General features: G+C 38.2%; 1 protein-coding gene across 2 annotated transcripts in view; it reads right to left on the reverse strand.

Moving 5' to 3' along the window:
• Positions 1–23,789, reverse strand: part of LOC131066678 (carboxypeptidase SOL1) — a 232,369-nt gene that overhangs the window by 62,582 nt on the left and 145,998 nt on the right. For both annotated transcript variants that reach the window (XM_058001505.2, XM_058001503.2), the window contains 3 exons: positions 22,094–22,140; positions 21,827–21,952; positions 21,498–21,600 (listed from right to left, as the gene is read on the reverse strand). In XM_058001505.2, the coding sequence (XP_057857488.1) occupies positions 21,498–21,600; positions 21,827–21,952; positions 22,094–22,140 (276 nt within the window). The remainder of the gene's footprint in view (positions 1–21,497; positions 21,601–21,826; positions 21,953–22,093; positions 22,141–23,789) is intronic.

The raw sequence follows: 23,789 nt of genomic DNA on the forward strand, positions 1-23,789 counted from the left end.
ACCTACCCAGCAGAGCCGTCACGAGTTGCTACTCCTCAATACAGCCAAGGACGACTCCACCGTCGAGGGAGAACAAAGGATAGACGAAATTCATGAGCCCGAGAGAACTGAGGAGCAACCTTCACAAGGGGATGTCAAACAGTTGTTCAGCGAAATAGGGGAGAACTCAGCTGCAAGCCAGGAGCTTCCTCCCTCTTTCACTCCTCCGATGGCGGGGCAGCTACGAATTTGTGGTCAACCAGTTGAGAACGAAGGAGAACAGAATGCTAACTTGACCCTATCATCGACCCAGACGGTGCCTCAAGAGTGGCTGATCGCCAGAGCTCAGCGTAGGGCCGCCACCAAAGCACCCATCGATCTAGAGGATATCTTCTAGCGAATGGATCAAGCAAAAGCTAAAGGGAAGAAGAAACCAAGGGCATATTCTAAAGTAACCAGGGATGAGCAAAGGAATCACACTCTTCATATTGCCACCCCGCCCGTAGACAAGCCAGCAGATCAAATAACACTGGCAGATTATAGCATCACGACTGTCCCCATCGGACGAGCTACAAAAGAGCAAGAAAAGGAAGAATTTAAGGATTCAGTGCAGAACATACTCAGACAGCTCGAGGAGATCACAGCGGAAAAGGATATGTATTGAGCCCGTGCTAAACAAGCCGAGGGATACATCGATCAGCTCCTGCGGCCATTGCACAATCCCTCCGAATCTCATATTCCCCCAACGGCATTGGCACAAAGGACCACGACTGAATTTGAAGAAATTCGGGATACCGCAAAGGCCGTCAAGGAATGGATGCAGGACATCAAGAAAAAGGGAGAACAGATCCTTAGGGAGGTGAAAGAAATGGCCCTCCATCGAGAGCTCACTCTAGTCAGGCTGTTGGAGGTAAAGAGGGAATCCCTTCACATGTACGAAGTGGCAGCCTCTACCCTTCCCCTCATGAGAGTTCTTTTCTGGACACATGCGCAAATTCCCACATTGTCTGATATCCTAGATCCCCATGGCATCAATGTTCTCAAAGAATGGTACTGGACCATCACCATGAAGAACGACACCCAGGAAATTATTGACAAAGAAAACGACGGATGTGAGGTAATCCTGGGGAACATGCAAGAACTAGGTAAGACCATCCTCCGATCAATGGTTTCAGGATGGATAAATGACCTATCCAACAGTGTAATCCGGCCGGACTAGGAAGAAAGGTTGGGAGCAGATAAGGTTTCTTATTCCATTGGAGACTTGAGTTTTGCTGGTCAGTTCCATTCAAACATATTATGCTTCGAGTGTAATCGCTCCAGCTGGAAGGACGGTTTAAAGCACGTAGACCAGTATCTCGAGGGCATGCAGTACAAAAGTCGCCACCCTCCCATGCCTCCTTTCAGTCTCCTCTTCCAGTTATGTATCAAATTCCAGGAATAAGTTCGCAAGGAACGAGCAGCAGGTCGTGATTTATGGCGGGAATACCTGCATGGCAAGGACCAGTTTCTAAAGAAAGAGTGTGAAACCGAAATAGAGAAAGTAGTTTCTCAAAAGTGTTTTTTCCCTTCCAAATCTTAAAATGCACTTTTTGGTCCCAATATGGTGACAGTTGACTTTTGGTCAACAAATTGTAAAACTTTTGTGCCCCCTTTTTGATTTGTTCCAAATTGTTGTAATTATCCCTTTTTGGGTAGTTATTGCCCATTTTGGGGTAGTTGTTGATATTTGCCTCCCATTTATGGGTATGGGCAGCACTGCTTTATGGATGAATCTGGGCCACTTATTTAGATTTAATCTAGGCCATTCATCCTTTTTGAGGCCTATTTAAGGACTGGTTTTCCCTCATTTTGTAAGTTCTTGAATTGTTGCGAAAACTCTGAAGGAATTTGCAGGAATTAATACAATGAATTAAGAGTATTTTCAAGTTTCCTTGTGAGTGCATGGTCTCCTTCTTCACTTAATTTTGAAAGCTTTTGGTTATGTCTATTTATTTTGCACAGCAGTTTTTTCAATCAAGCATCTAATAGAATCTTCACAGTCCATACCATTAGAGAATAGCTGATTGCTTTTCTTTCCGCATGGTTAATCTGGACCATTTCATGCTCAGTTCGATTATCAAATATATACTATGAATGTAGAAATTCTAATATCGTATTTGGTAATATGAAAATCTGGTTTCTCCTTTGAAGATTGCACTAAGTTTATGCAAGCATTGTGTCTAAATGGCTGATGATGTCTAATCTAGTTTCCTGGAGGTGTCTGTCTGCTTGACTGAATTTGCTGTCTTAGTTAGAATTTACAGTTCATCTCTCTCTCTCTCTCTCCCTATCCTTCCTTTCTTTTCTCCCTTTTTTTATCTATTCGGAAAATCTGCAGTCCTACTAAAACAGCTTCAAATTAACCAATATCATCTGATGGAAAGATCGTAAAAGGTTCCGGGGAACTTATCCATAGAATTGCCAGTCAAACGTAAGTCCTCTTGTGTTTCCAGCATAAACACATCAAGCCACTGAGAGATCCCGCAGTCAAGACTTGACAAAAGAAACCTTGAGGTTGTCTCCTTTGATCAAACTTAAAAAACAGCATTAGAGACTTCCTTATCTCAAGAGAGAGTAGGATAATCAGTCGGCTATTCTATTCTGCGTTGGCGGTATGGAGTTTGCAGCAATGCGATTTCATCCACGTCAACACATTCCCACCCTTGGTTTGAAAGCACATGCTTGGTGTCGAGTTTTCCTTTCAGCGGTTGTAATTGTAAAGATCCTTTGACCATATGTTAGTCCATCTTGGGCACATTCTTGGTTAGAGTTGCTTTCAGCATGCACCAAGATCCTCTGACCATATGTTAGTCCATCTTGGGCACATTCTTGGTTAGAGTTACTTTCAGAATGCTTTAAGATCCTCTAACCATATGCTCACGCCTTGCCCAACCTGGGATCTTGGTGTACATTCTTGGTTAGAGTTGTATTCCTCATCGTTTTGGTTTAAGTGCTAACCCTAACGGATGTGTCTTGCATTACTATTTGTAATTGAAAAATTGAAAAAAATGGTCTAGGATATTTCATGTATATATGCCTCATACCATATGTGCATTTATAGGTTTACCTCACATTTGTCATGGTGTGTGTGCCTTCCTAACATATGCCTTATGTCTTGATTATGCTTTGCATCATGTTCGATGTGTTTTCAAAAAGTTTGTTCCATGTGTGTTTCCAAAGCAATTTTATATTGGGAATCATCTTGAACACTCCATGATCATTGCTTGAGGGCAAGCAATCTTGGGCAGGGCGGAAATGTCCCCATTTTGAAATAGGATTTAATAATAAATAATAATAGACAAAAAGTAATCTAATATAATTAAAATGTAATTAAGTTAATGAATGGTCAAAAGGCGTGGAATGAAGAGTTGTGACTCTCTCAAACATGAGATATAAGAGAAAGAATAGATCATTTGAAAAGGGATAAAGAGGAGGGAAGAAATGAATGAAGCATTGGAATCAAAGAAGGATTAATGGAGGAAGAAAGGAATGGGAAGCAGATAAGGTTGTCTCATTCAAAGGGCAAGAATTATGAAGGGTTGTACTATTTCAAAGGGTGCTAATTGTGAAAGGTTGTGTCTCTTGCCAAGGGGCAGGCATGGTGAAGAGATGGGAAGGTATAAAGGGAAGAAGGTTCATTTGAGGAGGGAAGGGAGATCAATTAGAATAGTATATTATTCTCAAAAGCAGAAATGAAAAGTGGCAACTTAATTGTTATGGAAGGTGGTACTTTAATTCCTATGAAAGGTTGTGACTTTTCCACCAATAAAGTATAAATGAGAGATCATTTAAAGGAAAGGCAAGAGAAAAGAGGGAATAAAATATGTAAGGCATTAAGAGCAGATTTAGGAGGACACCTAAATCAGGGAATGAAATCAGATTGAATATTAATAATTAAATATACAACAGTTTGAATATACTTGTGGGTTTGGGTACAAGTTCTTTATGCACAGCATGATGAATGTTATCTGCTCATTGATGACTAATAATATGCTGTTGTTTATAACTGTTTATAAAATATATCTGACTGTTTATAATAAGTTGTATGTTTATGACTGCTTAGGATTCATTATATATCGTACTTGACTATTATATTCAGCCACGATAGGGACAATGAGGGATTACAAGGAGGGTAATGGTGATGCAGTACTCTTCTAGGTATGCCACCTCATGGTGGTGACCGAATGGTCCCATGAGGCAAAAGGGGTACAAGGGGTACTGGACTTCTGGGGCACCCTATTGTAAGTAAACCTCAACCCTCTATCATGGTTGATCAAAATACTAAGGAGTCCAATCATAAGAAGTGTGATTGGATGACAAGATGAAGGGAAACGGTTATAGGACACCTCACTAGTTACACCACCTCATATGGATGGCACGGGCCATGTGAGGCCAAGCCAATCTTGGACCTAGGGTAGAGAATCACTAAGGCACCTTATCAACTAACCTTATCCTATAGCTTCCCTATGGTTGAATTAATTAGGTATATCATATGATTAAGTTAATGTTCGTCTATTCTATTTCTTGTTTTGCTTGGAAATTGTGATTTAGGGCTATATTAGGGCATTCACAAATAGGGAACATTGAAGTGTGAAACAAAAATCCTTGATGATATCTAGTGGTCCACAATGAGGTAAGAAAATTGACGTTGCTGATTTTGTTATTTAATATTTAAATGTTAATTTAATAATTTAATTTGAGTTTCTAAATTGTGAAACATGTCCATTCTTTTTAATGATTGTAATTTTTGTAACATGTTTGCACTTGCAGATATGTTTGCTCCTTCATTGAGCCTATTGTGCGAGTGATTAGATATGTTTATAGTGACTCTCCTAGCCTTGGAGATATTTATGAGACCTTTGATGGCATTCTTGGACAGATCAAGCAAGTAATTCATAGCAGGAACCTATTGATGTGTTTTTTATGCACATGCGAACACAGAATAAAATACCAAGGTATTTTATCCTCTCTTGAACAAAGTTATTTGTATGCTGAAGATTTACCTAAGGATCAATCGAAATAACTCCAAGGTTCTAGTATGTAGGATCTCTACATGTGGATAAGCTCAATTTGGTCTGATGTGATTATGTTGGAATCACAAGGGGACTTATGTTTGTATACCGGAAAGCTTGATTTGCCGGAACTCGATTCCTATCTACTCACCGGGGAGAATAAAGAAATAGCAAAAGGTGTAGGGTTTAGAGAGTCTAATCTAAGACCTATAATGCAAGAAGATAAATGAACGACTAGGCGGAATCCTGTTGGGCTAGGTCTCACCATCAAACTAAACAATTCGACACCAGCTTAGTGCAATCTTCTAAGGGATGCTTCGAATATGTTCAAATCGTTACACCATCAGACACTAATCACCATTCAAGTTAATGCATAACAATTCGAGATTAAGCTCATTCAATGCCAGTTGACCACACAAGGCGCCCTTAAAATCCAAAAGAGGCTAGTGGTTTGGACAAGGCAGATTCCACACGAGTGCATTCCGTAACTTCCTTCATTCAGTCTAATCATTTACCATCTAAAATGAAGATTCAACAAGAAACCATGCATATTGCAAAGAAATAACACACTTCACCATAACTTCAATGAAAATGGAGTTCATTTACAATTAACGCAACAATTTCTTGCCTTCTCTCCCTAATCTACTCTAATTGCTATCTATTCACTATTTCTTTGCTACAAACTATTCTACTGACTATTCATCAAATATTAACCTTTACAAATGAAGAGCCAGAGCTTTATATAGAGAGCTCTTTACATTTCAATGGCTCTGATTGATTTACAATTAATCGCTCGGATTACAAGATGAAAACCCTAATTAGGGTTTGTTACAACAAACTTCCCTTAGCCAATGAGAGAATTACATGCAATGCATGAGAACCAATAGGAAACAGGGGTAGGTACATCGGAGTTTGCGCCTCCGTCCGCAAGCGTTTGTGCCTAGTCAAGGAAATTTGTATTTCTTGATATTCAATGTGATGATGATGAAAAGCTAACTTTGATTAATTCTTCTGAAACTATCTGCTTCTTCAACGTACCCTTGCACTGACCTTGGTTGATCCTCCTTCGTCCTTGATGTACTTGATGAATGACGTACCTTTCCTTGACTCTCTTGTGCTTGATGAGGCCTCTTCACGGTCAAGTCACTCCTCTAGTAGCTCATATCACCTTGAAATGTTTGTAAGATTTTTGTGATTTCTCTATGTGGTAGAATGAGGTCCTTGAGGATGGTTAGCTCCATTGCTTGCAACTGTTAAACACTTGAAGTCTTTAGCACTTTTGAGTCTTATTTTATGCGCTTAAAGGGCTTTTTGAGGATGATGAATCTTCCTAATGACGTCCTCCTTGTCTGTGTTTGTTCTTCCTTCTAGCTCGGCCTTCTTGATCTACAAAGAGAACAAAAGATGATTAAGAATACATGATATATATTCATTCTAACATGGCATTTCTTACCTTGAATCATCAATAAGAAGATATTTGAATCAATTTCCCTTGAAGCTAGGAGGAAAAGACACACTTTTAGAAGAAATTCGCTCTAGACCCTTTCCAAGGACAGGACCTATAATGAAATTCGCTTTGGACCCTTTGGAAAGGTCAAGAGTGAATTTTGCATTTAGTCTCAAATTCATTATTTCCTTTGCTTCAATTGTCTTCTCAAGGCAAGTATACATCAATCCTCTCTCAACCACACCATAGGAACAAAGATCTTGACCCCAAACAAGGAGTAAATAGGTGCTTAGGAAAATTCGATCTGGACCCTTTGGAAGGGTTAGGAGCGAATTTTGCATTTTTGCACAAATTCTTTCATAAAAAATCATTTCTCATCCTTTTCTCATCAAGAACAAGTCATTTGCCTTCAAAAATGCTTAGGAATAGGTTTGTTCAAGGGTTTAAGCAAGGTACAAAGTATCTTGAAGAAATTCGCTCTAGACCCTTTGGAAGGGTCAGGAGTGAATTTTGCATTTTTGCAAAAATTCTTCACACTTTGCGACCACAACTCACTGAAATGCATGTCTAAGGATGGCTCTAAGTTCAATCAACCTCAAACAACGCTAGGCTTGATGCAAATTGGGAGCAAAAGGAGGTTTCAAGAGAATTCGCATTAGACCCTTTAGAAGGGTCAGGAGCAAAGTAGCTATTTGCACATCAAACTTTCATCACTTCCTTCAACCTTGCTCTTAGTCTTAGCTTTTGGGTCATCCCTCCATCTCAAATCAAGTCCATTTGCCCTCAAAGTGATGTCCACTCAATGCTTTTGGTGAGAAATTAAGCCTTTATAAGAATTTCGCTCTAGACCCTTTGGAAGGGTCAAGAGCTTAGATGAAATTCGCTCTAGACCCTTTGGAAGGGTCAAGAGCTTAGATGAAATTTGCTCTGGACCCTTTGGAAGGGTCAGGAGAGAATTTTGCATTTTGCTCAAAACCCTCACATTTTCATCACTTAACTTTGTTGTACACATCAATTCTCTCTCTATCAAAAGGAACAAAGATTTTGACCCCAAACAAAGAGCAAATAGGTGCTTAGGAAAATTTGCTCTGGACCCTTTGGAAGGGTCAGGAGCGAAATTCTTCCTTTGATGCTATTCATCTTCCATTCATCATTACTTTGCCTTGAACTTAACTTTTCAAACCTCCTTCTATCACCATCAAGTCATTTCGCCCTCAATTTAGATTAAAACAAGATCCTTTTAGTGCATTAGCCGAAATAGGGAGTCCTTCTAAGGATTTCGCTTTGGACCCCTTGGAAGGGTCAGGAGCTTAGGTGAAATTCGCTCTGGACCCTTTGGAAGGGTCCGGAGCGAAATGGGCATTTTACTCAATTTTCCTTCATAGAAATTCATTTATCATCCTTTTTCTCACCAAAAACAAGTCATTTGCCTTCAAAAATGCTTAGGAATAGGTTTCGCTCAAGGGCTTAGGCAAGGCACAAGACCTCCTAGGAATTTCGCTCTGGACCCTTTGGAAGGGTCAGGAACGAAATTTGCTTCCTGGTTCAAATTTCTCTCATTTTGGTTTTCAAGTTTGTTTTAGTTCATTTATAAGGCATGGATAGATCATTCTTCACTCAATTGAGGCCTGGAAGCAAGGGTTATAGTCCAAGTTAGGACCAAGAGAGGTCCTTGGGAGAATTCACTCTGGACCCTTTGGAAGGGTCAAGAGCAAAATCCTTCTTTAAGCTCAAATTCTTATTCTTTTCAAGGTTCAAAGGCATTCTACTAGGTCACAATTCACTTTCAAACCATCAACATTCTTCCAATCGCCATGGGGCAAGGTTTATAGTCTAAACTTAGGCATAAAAGAGGAGTTTTAAAGAATTCGCTCTTGTCCCTTTGGAAGGGTCAGGAGCGAATTTTGCAATAATGCTCAAATTCGAGACTTTTGAATCCATTTCTTGCCATGCATGACCACCATTCAATGTCTCTAGTGAGGAATTAGGTCCTTTGCATAAATTCTTTGCCCTTTTATCACTTAATTCACTTTGAAGGCGTGGATAAATTAACCTTCCCTCAATCACACCATGGGAACAAGTTTTATGATGCAAAATAGGAATAAAAAGGGAGATTTAAGGAAATTCGCTTCTGTCCCTTTAGAAGGGTCAGAAGCGAAATTGGCAATCTTGGTCAAATTCTTCATCACTTCTCCCATTTACTAGCTCAAACATGATGTTTGTACTTCTTCAAAGGCATGGATAAGTTAATTTGTCCTCCATCAAAACTTTGGAGTAAGAATTCCTTTCAATTTAGGAGCAAGGTATCTTCCTTAAAAAATTCGCTCCTGTCCCTTTGGAAGGGTCAGTTGCGAATTTGGTTTATTCACCCAAATTCTCAATTTCTCCCTCTAATTTTAAGTCCAGATTTGCTCAAATTCATTCCTTAAGGCGAGTTCAAGTTAGTCCTTCTCCAATCAACGCCCTAGAGTACAAGAACTTCATCATCTATTGACTTGACCAACTCAAACCTTCAAATGGGAAATCCTTGACAACACTTACTCACATATCTTTATTCACTCCCTTGACTAAATGACATAGGTCTTAAAGGCAAGGCCACCATTGGATTTTCACTTAGACTCATGGCAAGGTACAAAGATTCCTTTACTATCAATCAAGATTTAGCCCCAGAAACAAGTTCCCAAGCCTAACAAGAGGAAGCTTTCAAAAGAGACCCTGACCTGGACCACCTACTAACTCATCTCAACTCAAAGAGATTATTCAATCCCAATGAGCTCTCTGGCAATTCCCTAATGCAAAGATTAATAACCAAGACCCAAACGACTAAGCCAGGAAGACTAACCCTAAAAACAAAAAGTAGGGTTCCCCATTTGCAATGGGGCGATGTGTGAATACATCATAACAGGACCCTACTTTGGGATTTTATGAGAAGCAACTTAGGCCCACTGTGGCACGACGGTGAAACATTATGAACACCTTGCTGCGTATGGCAGCCAATGCACTCAATCCCAAATGGTATGCACCAAGACCTAGGAAAGTACCTCCATCTAATGATGAAGAGGTGAAAAGGCTTCATGAGGGCCCTTGCAAAAATGTATAATGAAGAGGAATCTACTTTACTTCGCACACAATGGCTTGCATTTACCAATCTTCGTCGCCAACCGTAAGCAAAGCAGAAGCAAGCTCAAATAGGGCTACATTAGCTCAAATCGACCCTATTGGATCACTGACATGGCATGGCCAAGATGCACCAAAGTTGAGAGTACTTGTCGTTCATCTTCTTTCACAAGTAGTCAATTCCTCTGTTGCATAGAGGAATTGGTCCACATATAGCTTCATCCAATCAATCAAGAGGAACAACCTTACCTCTAGATAATCAAAGAAATTAGTGGCTGTACATGGTGCTTTGTGGCTACAAGAGCGGCAAACTCTTGAGTATTATCAAACTCCAATCTTACATTGGGATGTTAATATTGAAGATGCTATGCAAATTGATGAGGAGGAGACACCAATGGGATTGGTTGAGGTTCCATTGCCTAAGGCAACCCCTTATACTAGCAGTGACTTAGAGAATCTTGATTTAGACCTACCATCTACTGATTGGAAACAGCAATATAGTTTCTTAGTTCTATGTTTATGTCATTTCATAGTTGAAACTTGGAGCCTTCGGGCATTTTTGTTATAATTCTTATATAATATGTATGCACATTGACCATGAAAGCATTTGAATTTTGTTAATTTGTTTGTCAATTCTCATGTGAAATCTTAATTCAAGTCTACTGCTATGTGTTAAGCTTCTACAACAATTATGTTGAATCCTTTATCGATATTATGATAAGAGAATTTGAAATTTCTCTATAGTTTTAAAAATTGCCCTATTTTTTTACAGTTGTCCCCTATCGTTCGATAAAAGGTGGCCCAAAAGTACCCCTATACTGGAAACACATCTCGTCATTCCCTTCGCGTCCTCATCCCCAAAACTCCACGGAGCATAGTTCTTTACCAATAAAACTGAAACCCATACCCTTGCAAACAGTTTTCAAAAACCTGTGAACAATTTGACAAAATATTGGTGAGTGAATATACCAAGAAGGGGGGACAATAAGACCGGGATCTTAGTGACATCTTACAATGGTATCAGAGCCAAATACCTGCCAACCTGAGGGTTAATGAACATTAGTGACAGAGCTAGAGGTATTATTAAATAGAGAAAAGAAGGGAATTTCAATTTGTTTGTTTTTTTTGGTCGATAATAATTGTTTTTTATTGCATTATAATATAGAGAAATTACATCAGAAAATTTCGGGCTTCCAGACTGCATCTTTGCCCAATTATAGTCTTTTCCTACATACATAACCCATAATCACCTTTACCCTTACATCCAAAGACATCTAAACAAAAAACCCCTTCCATATTGTCCAAATCTCACTACTTCCCAAAGGGTGAAATGCGATCCCAGAAAATCTATATCCAAAAAACCACCCAGACCCTACTAAAACTTGCAGAAAAAGAGGCATCTATAATCCGCCTTATAAAACTAAGAACAGTAAAGGACGAACTGTTACTACCTTATGGGAATTTCAGTTTGTTGGTCAGTATCCGGAAGAGAATACATTTCAAAAAGCATTAGCAACAAAGCAGCCCCTTCCAGCAGTCATAGAAGTGGAAACAATGGCAATTTGGAGAGTCCACATAGGATTGAGAGGAGATATGATGATTGCAATGTAGAAAAATATTTTGAATGATCTTGCATGTGGACAGAAGTAGATGATGCAGCACTTAATGCAATCATGACAGCAGTTGATCACTACCATGGGGCAAATGTCACAAAATATGAATACTCTCAAGGTGAATCAGACTACTGCAGGTCATGGTAGAAATGCAGGTAATCACATTCCAAGGAGAGCCAAAAACAATAGTTTGGATAGACCTTTCAAACTTACATTCACACCTCAAGAGGAAGAAGAAGGACCACAACCTCAAGAGGAGCAGCCCTTGGTTGATGAGGTTGTACCAGTATATGATGAGTACGATGCACTTCTTGATGCAGTTAGACATGAGATATCATTGAATCAATAAATGAACCAGTGGAAGGATATGAAAAAGACACAACAAGAACAACGACCATGAATTCAACATAAGGAGTACAAGCATCCATTAAGCAAACTATCCCTTTCAAACTTTGATGGCAGTAGGAAAAGCACAACATGTGCTTGGATACACAACTGGATACGCTTTTCACCTCAAACCCATGCCAAAAGAGGAAGCAATTAAGTTTGCAAGGTTGCATTTGGAGGCTGCAACATACAATCGGTGGCATCATGGTCTAGTGACACAAAACCATGCATCGATTCAGTCTTGATGAGTTCAACAGAAAATTGATTGCAAGGTTTGACAAGAAGGATATAGAGATGTACTTCAGAGAATAGGCAATGATTACGTAGAATGGTGATGTTGATAACTACATCAGTGAGTTCCAAAAGGTTGTGGTTATGGTTCTTGAAATGTTGGAGAAGCGAGTGGTAATGCTATTTGTAGAAGGTTTGGATGCTACTTTGCGAGGTTTGGTGAGGGATTTCAAGCCTATCACACTTCAAGATGCGATCCTAAGGGCACTTGATCTTGAAATGACACCTCCTACACATCAGCCACAAAAACAGAACTTCATGAATAATAAATCAAAAGCTAAATCAGATGTGAGAGTTTCCAATCAGCCTAAGCCTACATCATGTAAGTTGGACTTTGAATTGAGGAATGAGTTGCAAAGAAAGAAGTGTTTCACTTGCAAGCAACCATGGGAGGCCGGTCACAGGTGCCTTGGGAAAGGTAAAGCACATTACACTGAGGTCACTTCTGACATTGATTAAGAGGTAGCAGACACTAGTTATCAAAGAGATCATAGAGGAAGATTTCTTCAAAAGTGGTAGGTTTTTTGAAGTTTTTGGTTTTTTTTCCTTACAATTTTTTTACAAATGAACTCTCTAGTTTTGTTATGAAGTTTTTTCTTTTTGGTTTGTTTCAAATGTGTTGTTTATAGAATTTGTTGTCTTAGGTATTAAAATGACATCTACTTCTAGCTCAGGGAGCCAACCCCGCTTCAAAACAAACCCACACTCTCCCCTTTGGAAATGTGTTGAAATGGTTGAATAACTCCCAAGTGGAGGAATCACAAAGCAAAATAAATAAATATCGTCCCAACACCCCAAATAGTAAAGGCCTTCTTACGAATGAACAAAACTTGGCATATACTAAAGAGGAAGCAAAAGTAGACCAAGCAACAAGGAAACAAGCTACGACTCATCCTTTGCTAGAGACTAAGAAAGGATCGAAGGCCTCTTCATCGCCTTCCAATCTTCAACCTATAGAGGGCCATCCATTCTTGTCCATACCTGAAGAACAACCTGCAACCTCTACAAATAAGAGATCAAAGGGACCACTGGAAAAAGCATTTCACAATGAGTCTAGAGAAATAGCCAATCAAGACATAGCTAGATGTGTCTATGCTAATGGATTGGCATTCAATGTTGTTCGCTCACCATATTGGCAAAAAATGATGAGACAAACTAATGAGACTCCAAAGGGACACAAGGGCCCAGGTAATGAGAAGATGCATAGTATCTTATTTGACAAAGAGGTGAAAGATGGAGAAGAATTCTTGAAGCCCATAAAGGATTCATAGGTCAAAATATGTAAAGGGTTCCTTCAAATATGTAGAGGACTCCTTGAAGCCCATAAAGGAATCACGAGTTGAAATATGTAAAGGACTTTTTGAAATATGTTGAGGACTCCTCATATCTGATGGATGCAAAGATGCCAGAAATCTCCCATTGATAAATGTTATTGCAGTGTCCCCTAAAGTGGCAATGTTTTTGAAAGTAGTAGATTGTAAAGGACATGTGAAGGATAGTGCTTTTATTGCTAACATTCTTTGCCAAGCCATTAAGGATGTGGGCCCTCGAAATGTTGCACAAGTTATAACAAACAATACCAAAAAGTGTAGGGTCGTTGGGTTATTGGTTGAGGAACATTACGAATAGATTTTTTGGACACCTTCTACTTTCCACTCCCTCAATCTAATGCTACAAAAAATTAGCACCAAAATTGAATGGATCAAAAAAGTGTATGCTGATGCCAAAGAGATCTAAATGTTCATCACCAACCACCATATGTCACAAGGCATATTTAAAAAATTCTCAAGATTGGAGCTACTGAAGGTAAGTTAAATAATAAATATGTTTTACTTTAGTAAATTTTTAAATTTTATTTTAATTTTACATTTTGTAAATTTAATGTTTTTTTTTTAATTTTGCAATAGGTTGTTGAGACCCGTTTTGCCTCCAACACACTTGTGTTGAGACTGCTTTTGAAGGTTTGTGACGCATTTTCTAACATGGTAATCAGCCCAAATTGGTCCATATGGAAGCAATCTAGGACTACAAGAGCAGAAAAAGTTAAGCAAATGATCCTCAGTGACATTTGGTGAGATACTGCTGACTATCTCCTCAATCTCACTGAACCTATATTGAGAATGATTCGTTAGACTAACATGAATAGGCCTTGTATGGGTGACATATATGATGGCATCAACTCAATGACTGAGAAGATGAAAATCATCATAAATGCAAAAGAGTAAAATCTCAAAGAAAAATTCTTCAAAGAACTACACGAACACATGGTAAAGAGATGGAACAAAATTACCACTCTATTGCATCTTCTTACCTTTGCATTGAGTCCCAAATATTATAGTTCTCAACTCTCTATTGTTGCCAAAAGAGTTGCCCCATATAAAGATCCTAAAGTTGCTCAAGAGTACAAGGCAGCCCTTCATAGACTCTTTGCTTATCGTGACATGTGGGATACAGCAAGGCTGAGTTCATGGGTTTTACAAGCACAAATGATTGTGGTCTTGATGCTCTTCAGAACAAGCATATGTGAAATCCCTTACTAGATCTGAATGTAATACATTTGTATTCCCAAAATATAGTGTTGTGCTATTTCATTAAACTAGTTGATTTCGAGTTGTCTATGATTTCTTTCGACAATGAATTCCATTCATCTAAGATTTTCAATCAATCGTATATCTGGGTCATCAAATTGGTCATTCTGTTAACATTATCTTGCATATCTTGCTGACTTCTGATTAATGCAGCCAAAAGATCCCTATTATTATCTGGGTCTCCCATGTTGGTTTCAAAGATAATTTCTTTGTCAGTTTCTGTGTGGCTATTTTCAATTTCAAACGGAATAGATGTACTACTCTGTGCAAAAGGAGAATTTGTAAACCTGTTTTGACGAGCCCTAGTACTTCGGAAATTATAATTTCCTTGGTGCATACTCAGCTGTGCATTAAAGTTTTCTGAAGGTTTGCATTAAAGTTTTTTGAAGATACCCTACAGGCTGGCAAGATTTAGAGCTTTGATACCACTGTGAAATCCCTTACTAGATCTGAATGTAATACATTTGTATTCCCAAAATATAGTGTTGTGCTATTTCATTAAACTGGTTGATTTCGAGTTGTCTATGATTTCTTTCAACAGTGAATTCCATTCATATAAGATTTTCAATCAATCGTATATTCCATGCAACTATGATTTTGTCTCAATAGTATGATCCATGCATATAAACTAACTTTCATGCCTTCTTTAACCAACATAATCTTGATTTGAATAATCAATGTTTAATTTCATATAATCGAACACTACAAGTGCACCTGTTGGTTCGCAACTGTATTGCCAGACTTTTGCTGAGGTCTCCCGGAAGCGTCACCTCTTGCTCATAGGTTGACAGCGTGTGGAACTCAACACCATTTGTTTTGCTTCCCTCTGATCCTTAATCGCATGGCCAATAATTACGATCTGGTTACTGGATACATTCACTTGCTCTGTTTGATGACTCCCGATGTTGCCTCAGGCAACGGGTTTTGATGGTGAAGATGTCTTCATTCCGCGTTCTGGAGACATTCCGTCACTGCAATCGTTAGCCACAAACTCGGGTTATACCGTCTATCTTATTTATGTTCTGGAAGCCTTCGGCACGTATGCACGGCAATCACAAGTCATGTGTATTGTAAACCTTCCTTCCGATACCATAGTAGACATTCGCACTTGTGCAGAGTTCATTCCCGACACCGTGCTTTGGAAATGCTCTCTGTCTCAGACAATGGTTGGTGCAAATCTTCGGAGCCTTTACGCTACTGCAGTGTACTTCGGTACTCGCCCGACGAACTGTATTCCACTGCTCACATTTCTCGTCGCCACCAATAGGCCAGGTTGTTCCTGACGAAAGGGGATTCAATCTTCCATGGTTGATATCATGCAGACAATCAACTTCTATCTCTGGTTTGATAATGTTTATAAAATTCTGCTCACTTTCCTCGTGGCTATCATCCATCCTTTTATATTACATCAGGTAGTTGGAATTCCCGTAATAGTTAGACACTATTTACAGCGCTAATCAAAAGATATAAGTTAATGTCTTTTACTCATAGAGCAAGAGTATATTAATTATTTATATAAACGAATGGAGGGATTTATATAATATAATTAATATATTTTTTATACAATTGCCAATCATTTAGGGGACATGACAGCATACGGTTGATGCTCCTAGTTAAAGTACTTCCATAGAGAATCATACCAGCACCTACAACCTCTTGCGATCAAAATTTATAGCAAGTTTTATTAAAAAAATATTTTAAGTTTTAAGCTCTATTTGCATTTTAATTTTATTAGTAACTCTTCACTCTCTAATTTTGTCTTAATGGGTTGCTAGTTCATCTTCACCTGAGAGGAATTGGAGCACATACTCCTTCATCCACTCAATAAAGCACAATAGACTACATAGAAAAAAGGCGGAGGAATTAATGATTGTGCATTCAAACTTGTGGGTTCTTAGACACAAAGAAAGTGCCTACAAAGAAGGGGAGACAAAGAAGTGGGATATTGAGCCAGAGAATATTGAGTTGGATGCTTCCATTTCCCACCTTTCTACACTTGGAGTTGATGATGACTATGAGCCACCTAGTGAGCATGAGAGTGCTAATGCCAATGCTAGTGCCAATGCCAAGTGACCAGTGGCAGTATTTATGGTTGTAATTTATCACAGCATAGATCATCTAATATGGAATTGGAGGATGATGATATTTTTTATGTGCCATATGATATTTGATAAATGATGACTGATTGTTGACACCTAACATTATTATTTTTGAACTTTAATATACATCATGTTAGTCGAGTTTGACTAATATTTGACTATTAATATGGTGGTGTATTTTGCTATGTTATTTGACTATTAGTATAGTGGTGTATTTTGAAATTAATTACTGCTGCAAATATGTATATATTTTTTTTATTTTTATATGTTTTTCTATGAACGAACCTAAAACAAACCCAAACCCAAAAAAACTTTTGCCCAAACCCGCAAACCGAATCCTCATACCCAAACCGAAACCAGCAACCTAGCTTTTACATATAGTTTTTAAATTGCTGATCGTTTTTGGCATCATTAGTTTGGTATCAATTTGTGGTTGATGTGATCTCCTTGACACATCACTAATGTAACCTATTTGCATTTGGTAATAGATCATCAATTTTTTTAATAAAATGTTTTTGTCATTTCAATTTTCAATCAAATAGAGGGAAAATTTCTATTTTCCTTAGGCACAGCCCAAAAATAATTTATATATTTTCCTTTATTGCTTTCAGCCGACTATCAATAAATCCTTTCAATCACTTGACAATCAGTTCATGTCGCTGAGATACTATTTGTTGAAGACAAAAACAACAAAAAACCACAAAATTCAAGGTTTTCTCAAGGGTGTGCAGTTTTTTTCATTGGCCAAGTCTACAGGGAGACCTCGCAAGTTTTTCTGCCAAGTTCAGCCCATGAGTATCTGGCAAGTTACTCAGCAAGCAGAAAAACTCACAAATTTGGTAAGAACTCTCCAAGTTTGCAAAACAATTTTATTTGTATATTTTGTCTTCCTTTTATCATGCTATACCACTTATAATGAAGCTATCACATAATTGAAATCTTTGGCTATCTACTCCACATCTACATTATTTATTTTCTTAGCATATAAGTTAAAACGTTAAAAAAGTCATTTTCTTGTTAAAGTCTGATTTTCTAGTTTAGTTTGAGTCTTTAGACATAGATTTCAAAAATATTATTTGAGACAGTTTTATTTATTGCCCAACTAACTACCATCTTTCTCTAGTCAAACCTCTTATTGATTTTTTTTGTCTCACACATTAAAACTGATAGAATTCTTAGATCTTACAAGTTTACTGGAGTTTAGAGCATATATCGAACTAACGAACTTCAATAAAAAATTATTATATAAATGCTAGCTATTATGTGTGACACCTACAAGTTCACATTCCATAATCCGACCCCTACTATCCAGTCACTGGTTAATATTCAAAGTATAGCATCAGTGCATCATTAGGGATCCATTCTCAAGGTCAGAAAGCCAGAAAAGTTCACATCAGCCAGATAATAGCATCAAAAGCTCCTGTAAGTACAGTTTTTACTTGTTATATACATCCTACTGAATCAAGAGAAGCAACCATTGCATTTTCTTTTTTAACATATTTTCATGTCTTCATGGAAACCAACATTTGAAATCAAAGAAAAAACTAGAAATGGAAGATATTGAGGAATCGACTTAATATACAAAATTGTAATCTAAAGAATCAATATTCTCAAAGCTTTTGGTACTCAGTGAACAAAACACATAATGTCATACCTAAAAATGGAAGATACCAACAGATCATGTAATATCCCCTGCTCATAAATAACTGAATGTGCAAGGAATATCATCAAACAATTGGCGGACCTGTCCTTTTCAATCTGCTTGTTATGCTGATGTGTGTCTCAGTAGTTTCAGTTTAAAATGAAGGACATCAAACACTATTTCCCCAAGAAAGAACAACTACATATGTCTTGCAAATGAAAGTATGATAACCATGGAATGCATAGACAACTATCTACAGATGTAACATAACAAATTTGACTGTCAAATATGGACTGGCATTATGACAAACAATTGTCACACATCCTCAGAAACAACTATATAAGATCCAGCCAATACTCCTTCACTCTTATTCATATGAAAGCCCAATAAGACATTACAATGATAGTGTCAAACACATGGACTGATATCAACTAACCGTTTCAGACTTCCGAGGACAAGTGACAGTCCAAACCCAATACACACCAAACTGAAAATTTACAAAGAAATCTATTTGCAAGTGAACCTGGGATAAGGCGTCTGAAGAAGCAAGCAATATCAAGGTCAATGGTGCCTCCAATGTGATAGATCGACCTCCTTCAGGGATCGCCCCTGCTGCTGCACTGAGGTCTGATATACTGATGAATTGGCTGGCTGCAAGTCCTTAATTTTTCTTCTAAATTAATCGCCCTTCCTTGGCAAATGTGGCGCTGTCCTACAAACTGAGATTCGATGCTAATTAGAAGACTAATGAGTAAAATCAAAGGGGAGGCTGCCTGCCACGATTTTCTGTCTGCGTCTGATATAGCTTTGAATACTCTACAAAATCAACCCCAAATTGTCTACCAATGAATCACCTCACTCCACAAAAGATATCGCTGTCTTCACAATGAGAAACAGGACTCGCCCGGACTCACCCAGACTCGGCGAGTCCGAGTACGAGTCATGCTCGGCGAGTCCTAGGGACTCGGACTCGGACTCGTCCGAGTCTGGGGAGTAAACTCGCCAGACTCGCCGAGTTGGCGAGTTTGGCTCAAAATCACCAGACTCGGCGAGTCCTGAGCCCCAAACTCGGCTACTGGCTGGGTTAATAAAATGACAAAAAAAAAACATTTTAAAAGTTTGTTTTAAAAGTAATAAGTTTGTTTGGAAGGATCAGGAGCGAAATTTGACATTTTGGTCTCTCCGTCAGGATTATTTTACGGAATATAACATTTAAGTATAAGTGAGGAAATGTCACTTATACTTTAAGTTATATTCCATATATACTGTCAGGATGTTTGAGAGTGGTTTCGGGCCTCTAGGAGTTATATTGCAAAATCTCGTTTTTGGAGGATCCTTCAGTTTTCCAGACTTAGTCAAATTTCAGGATCAAGACATTCCAGACTTAGCCAAATTTCAGGGCATTTGAAGATCAGGTTGACATTCCAGACTTTATCACTCACCAACTTGACCTAGCTCGGACCTTCAGGAATGATACTCACTCACCAAGCAAGACCCAATTAGCAACAAGAGCAAAACCAGGCCCTAAGGAAGACTCTCAAAGAAACCCTAATTCAAACTTGTAATAAGTTTTTTTGGCCTCGCGGGGCGCTGCCCCTCGACCTCGCCCTGTATCGCGACAGCGAGCGCACAAGGGGCGCTGCCCCTTGACCCCGCAAGGGGCGATGCCCCTTGACCCCACCTTGGGGGCGCTGCCCCCAAACCCCCGTCGAAAAATATGGGGGGAAACTGCGTCAATAGAAGTAGAGAAAATTTAACCTCCGAGTCTAACACTGATTGGATCGACCAGGTAGATATAGAGGTTGAGACTATAGCCATGGTAGAGGAGGAGCGGAGAGCACGAGCACAGACAGGAGATTCAGAGGCAGATAGTGACGCGGATGTTCCTAGTGTTGGTGAGCATGGCATGGTGTCACGGGGAGGGGCTATGGCAGTCGAATCATCCAAGACCCACCTTAGACGCGCCTTCGCAGGGGGCCGGGGCCGGAGGGTGCAGGCTCCTCTGAGCCATAGACTTGTAGTTGTATTTACCTTTGGTATTTGTATGAAACATTTGATGATGATAATATGATGACATGGATTTTTTATTCCATGAGTTTTGTAATATTGTATACATTTGACAATATTTATATATCTATGTTTGTTATTTTCTTCAGCTACAATTTGCGTTTATGCTTATGTGATTGATGTATACTTGTGTATGTAATCAAATGAGCCGAGTTTGATGATGTTATTGTGTCTTTAAGGTGTATTCAATAAAGGGTGTCTGAAACAAGTTTTAAATATTTAAAAATCTCTAAATTTCTTGAGTTTTTCACTATCCCGAGTCCAGCCGAGTCCGACGCCGAGTCCCGAGTCCGAGTCCGAGTTGGCCTTGCCAAGTCCGAGTCCCATTTCTTTGCTTCACATCCATGAAATGATGCATTACCAATGGACTACGGGCAAAATCGTGATGGAAGAAGGTCTGATGCAATGTGTCTTCAGATCTGATCACCTTCAAATAACACAACACTCCTCGAAATACTTCAAGGAAATTCGCCTAGCCTCTTCAATTGTGCAGACCCTATTATCACCATTCATCCACCTCAAAGCTGAAGTATTCCACAAAAATCATACTACATAAAAAACTGATATCAAACTCAATTAGCTTAGTATGAAGGACTGAGTGTCCCTCACACTCAAAGCGACCCTTCGGAGGATCTCTCATCCCCTCAGTTATGAGGATCAAAGGGAGGTTTCATTCCCTAAGACCAAATCTGCAGACATCCCTTGGCTCCACAACCACAATATAAGAGAAGATAACAACAACTGATTCCCGACCATGAATTACCCTCTTCTATTTATTCTTTTCATAACCCATCATAAGATTCCTTCTAGAAGATTCGGGTAGGTACACTTTATTATTTCTTAAGTGACTTTTAATTATTTTTTATTTTATAATTAAGTCACTTTATTAATTTAATAAAATATAAAGTCATCTCACGTATGTTTTTAAATGAATATAATGAGAACTTATATAATATTAAATTAAATAATTTCCCCTTATTTCTCCAAAAATCTAACACAAACAATTCCAGGCCAAAATCCAAATATCGAGGACATTACAGATCAACTTCAAATAAAAAAGTTTTCTCTAAAGAAACAAATTTCTCAAATCTTTTGGTATTCATTAGAGACAGCATGCTTGTATCATACACGAGTTTCCTATGCGTAGCAATGATGTGTATAGTAGGAGAACAATAGTCTTAGAAGAAAGCATTTGTGTGAATATAACCAAAACCTCTTTTGCAGGAGGCCATTTCGTATCACTGATCTCTAATGTCAAATCAAAGCATCCTCCATGTATATAGTTCCAGTCTTGCATTCCTCCATATAGTGGATACCTAACAAGAGCCAGCACTGAACATTTGAAACAAAGCATGCAAGTCAAATAATTCAAGAAATAAATTAATACACATAAGAATTCCTTTTCACTAATCATAGAATAGAGAAACCTAACAAGAACTAGCAAGATGTAGTTCTTTCTAAATAGAGAACTTGTGAGGCTCTGTTTTTGAAAGCAAGAAAATCATCACAAGAAATTGATTCATGGTTTTTGACAGTGTATACCATTGTGCTCCATTTGTAATCCCCCCACTGAACTCATTAGATTTTGACATGTTATAATGATGATGACTATAAATAGCTGCCATGTAACGAAAAGTTTCATCATCTGGACATTTAGAATATTTTTCCCTGCATGAATAAAGAAACCACGTGACAAAGAAATGTTACATGGCAAACCAATTTTATCTTCCAACATACATACATAACACATATAAAATTGGAGTAAAAGCATGAATCATAAGCATATCCATTTATAGTATTTTGTGTTACCTGCCATCACTAGTGCCATCCCAAGGATAATTTGCAACAAGTGCACCCTGAGTGAAAGAAATGAAAAAAAGCACCCATGTCAATCATAAGCAGCATATACCCAATTATATATCAGCTGGATCCGATATGTGACCAAATAAAACACGTCCAGTTTCTTGTATGCTTACAGAAGTACAAAATACTTATTTTAAAACACTTTGATATTAAACTCTCCATCAGCATGAATTGGAAATTTTCACACCAACAGAACTTACTTTTTTAACCTATTTCTATTACAAAGCTCACAAATTATAATTAGTCTTTGACAATAAACTTGCCATGAATTTACCAATAAACAGTCAAAGAACAGTTGAACAGTTGAACAGCTCAATCTACCATGACAAAAAAATTGATTTCTGGTTAATGACTTCAAGTTTATACATTTAATTGAAAAGGTTTGAGATAAGATAGGAGAAGTCTCTTGTTAAAAGTCTCCGACATGGTGCCTAGGTGCAAATTATGAAGCAGGACGCAGAAACTAAGAGTTCCAGATAATTATAGAGCAGCAATCCATAGACTTTATGAACACGTTATGACCAAAAAAAAAAAAAAGGAGAATTGTCAGAATCCTTGGGAAGTAACCTAGGTTTGGATAACATATTGATAACCTAGAAGCATTATTAGATACAGGATCCACTTTGCCACCTACATGGGGAAGCTTTTATTATATGCCAATGATAAATAAATTTATCTAAAAACAGCCCAAAGCTTGACAACTGCCTTAAGGCATTAAGAAGTTTTTGTAAAGTAGAGATGTAGGTAAACATCATCAAATCCAAGATATTGGAATTCTTACTTTAATAAAACAGAACAACCTCAATTTCCAGATTGAAGCAGTTATTATAAAAGTGGTATCATAATATGAATATCTATCTTGGTAGACTCATAGCAAACATGAATAGGAAACATGTAGAACAAAAAGAACAATAGGATGCTCAGAGTTTAACTACTTGCTGACTACTCACGAGTCTTTCAAAGCCCTGAGTTTTTGCAAAGTAAATTCAATGAGTATATTTGCAGAGTCGTCATCAAGTTTTCCGCAGAAACTCACATGAGTGATCACTGAGTCCATGTGTAAAACACGGTACAATTAACCCTACACAATAAAACATGCCAAAAACATAGCATGAATGCTGAAATAACACAAGTTTCTGTCATTTGGGTATTCTTCTACAAATTAGAGTGAAAATAAAGAATTTTTTGCCTTCTTAAAAAAAAGAAACTGGCACTGCCTACAGATCCCCATGAGGGGTGTTGCACCAGACCCCCAAAAGGGGCATTGCCCTAAAACCCCCACCAAACTCATTTGATACACTTTGTAGCTGTATTTTGCATAAAATTTATGTTTTTCTCAAAAAAATTAATATTTTTTAAGTTGCTGAATTTTGCGGAGTCAGAAATTTTTGGTTTATCAAGTCCAAGTTTGCAAACTATGATGCATGCTGTATAGATTATGCAGGAACACAAAATTATGGGATTGTAAAGCCACAAAGGCCTTATTTGGGTTACTTGTCACTCCATAGGTTCTTTACGAATATGTGAAATGGGGCAGAAGCATACTGAATCTAGAATTGAGGTAAATGATAACAATCCAAAAGTGGTTTATCCCCAAAATCAAGACTTCAGTCCCTTACAGGATACTCCTAGCAGAAACAAG

This window comes from Cryptomeria japonica, chromosome 3, assembly GCF_030272615.1.
Source record: "Cryptomeria japonica chromosome 3, Sugi_1.0, whole genome shotgun sequence".
NCBI classification, from domain to species: Eukaryota; Viridiplantae; Streptophyta; class Pinopsida; order Cupressales; family Cupressaceae; genus Cryptomeria; species Cryptomeria japonica.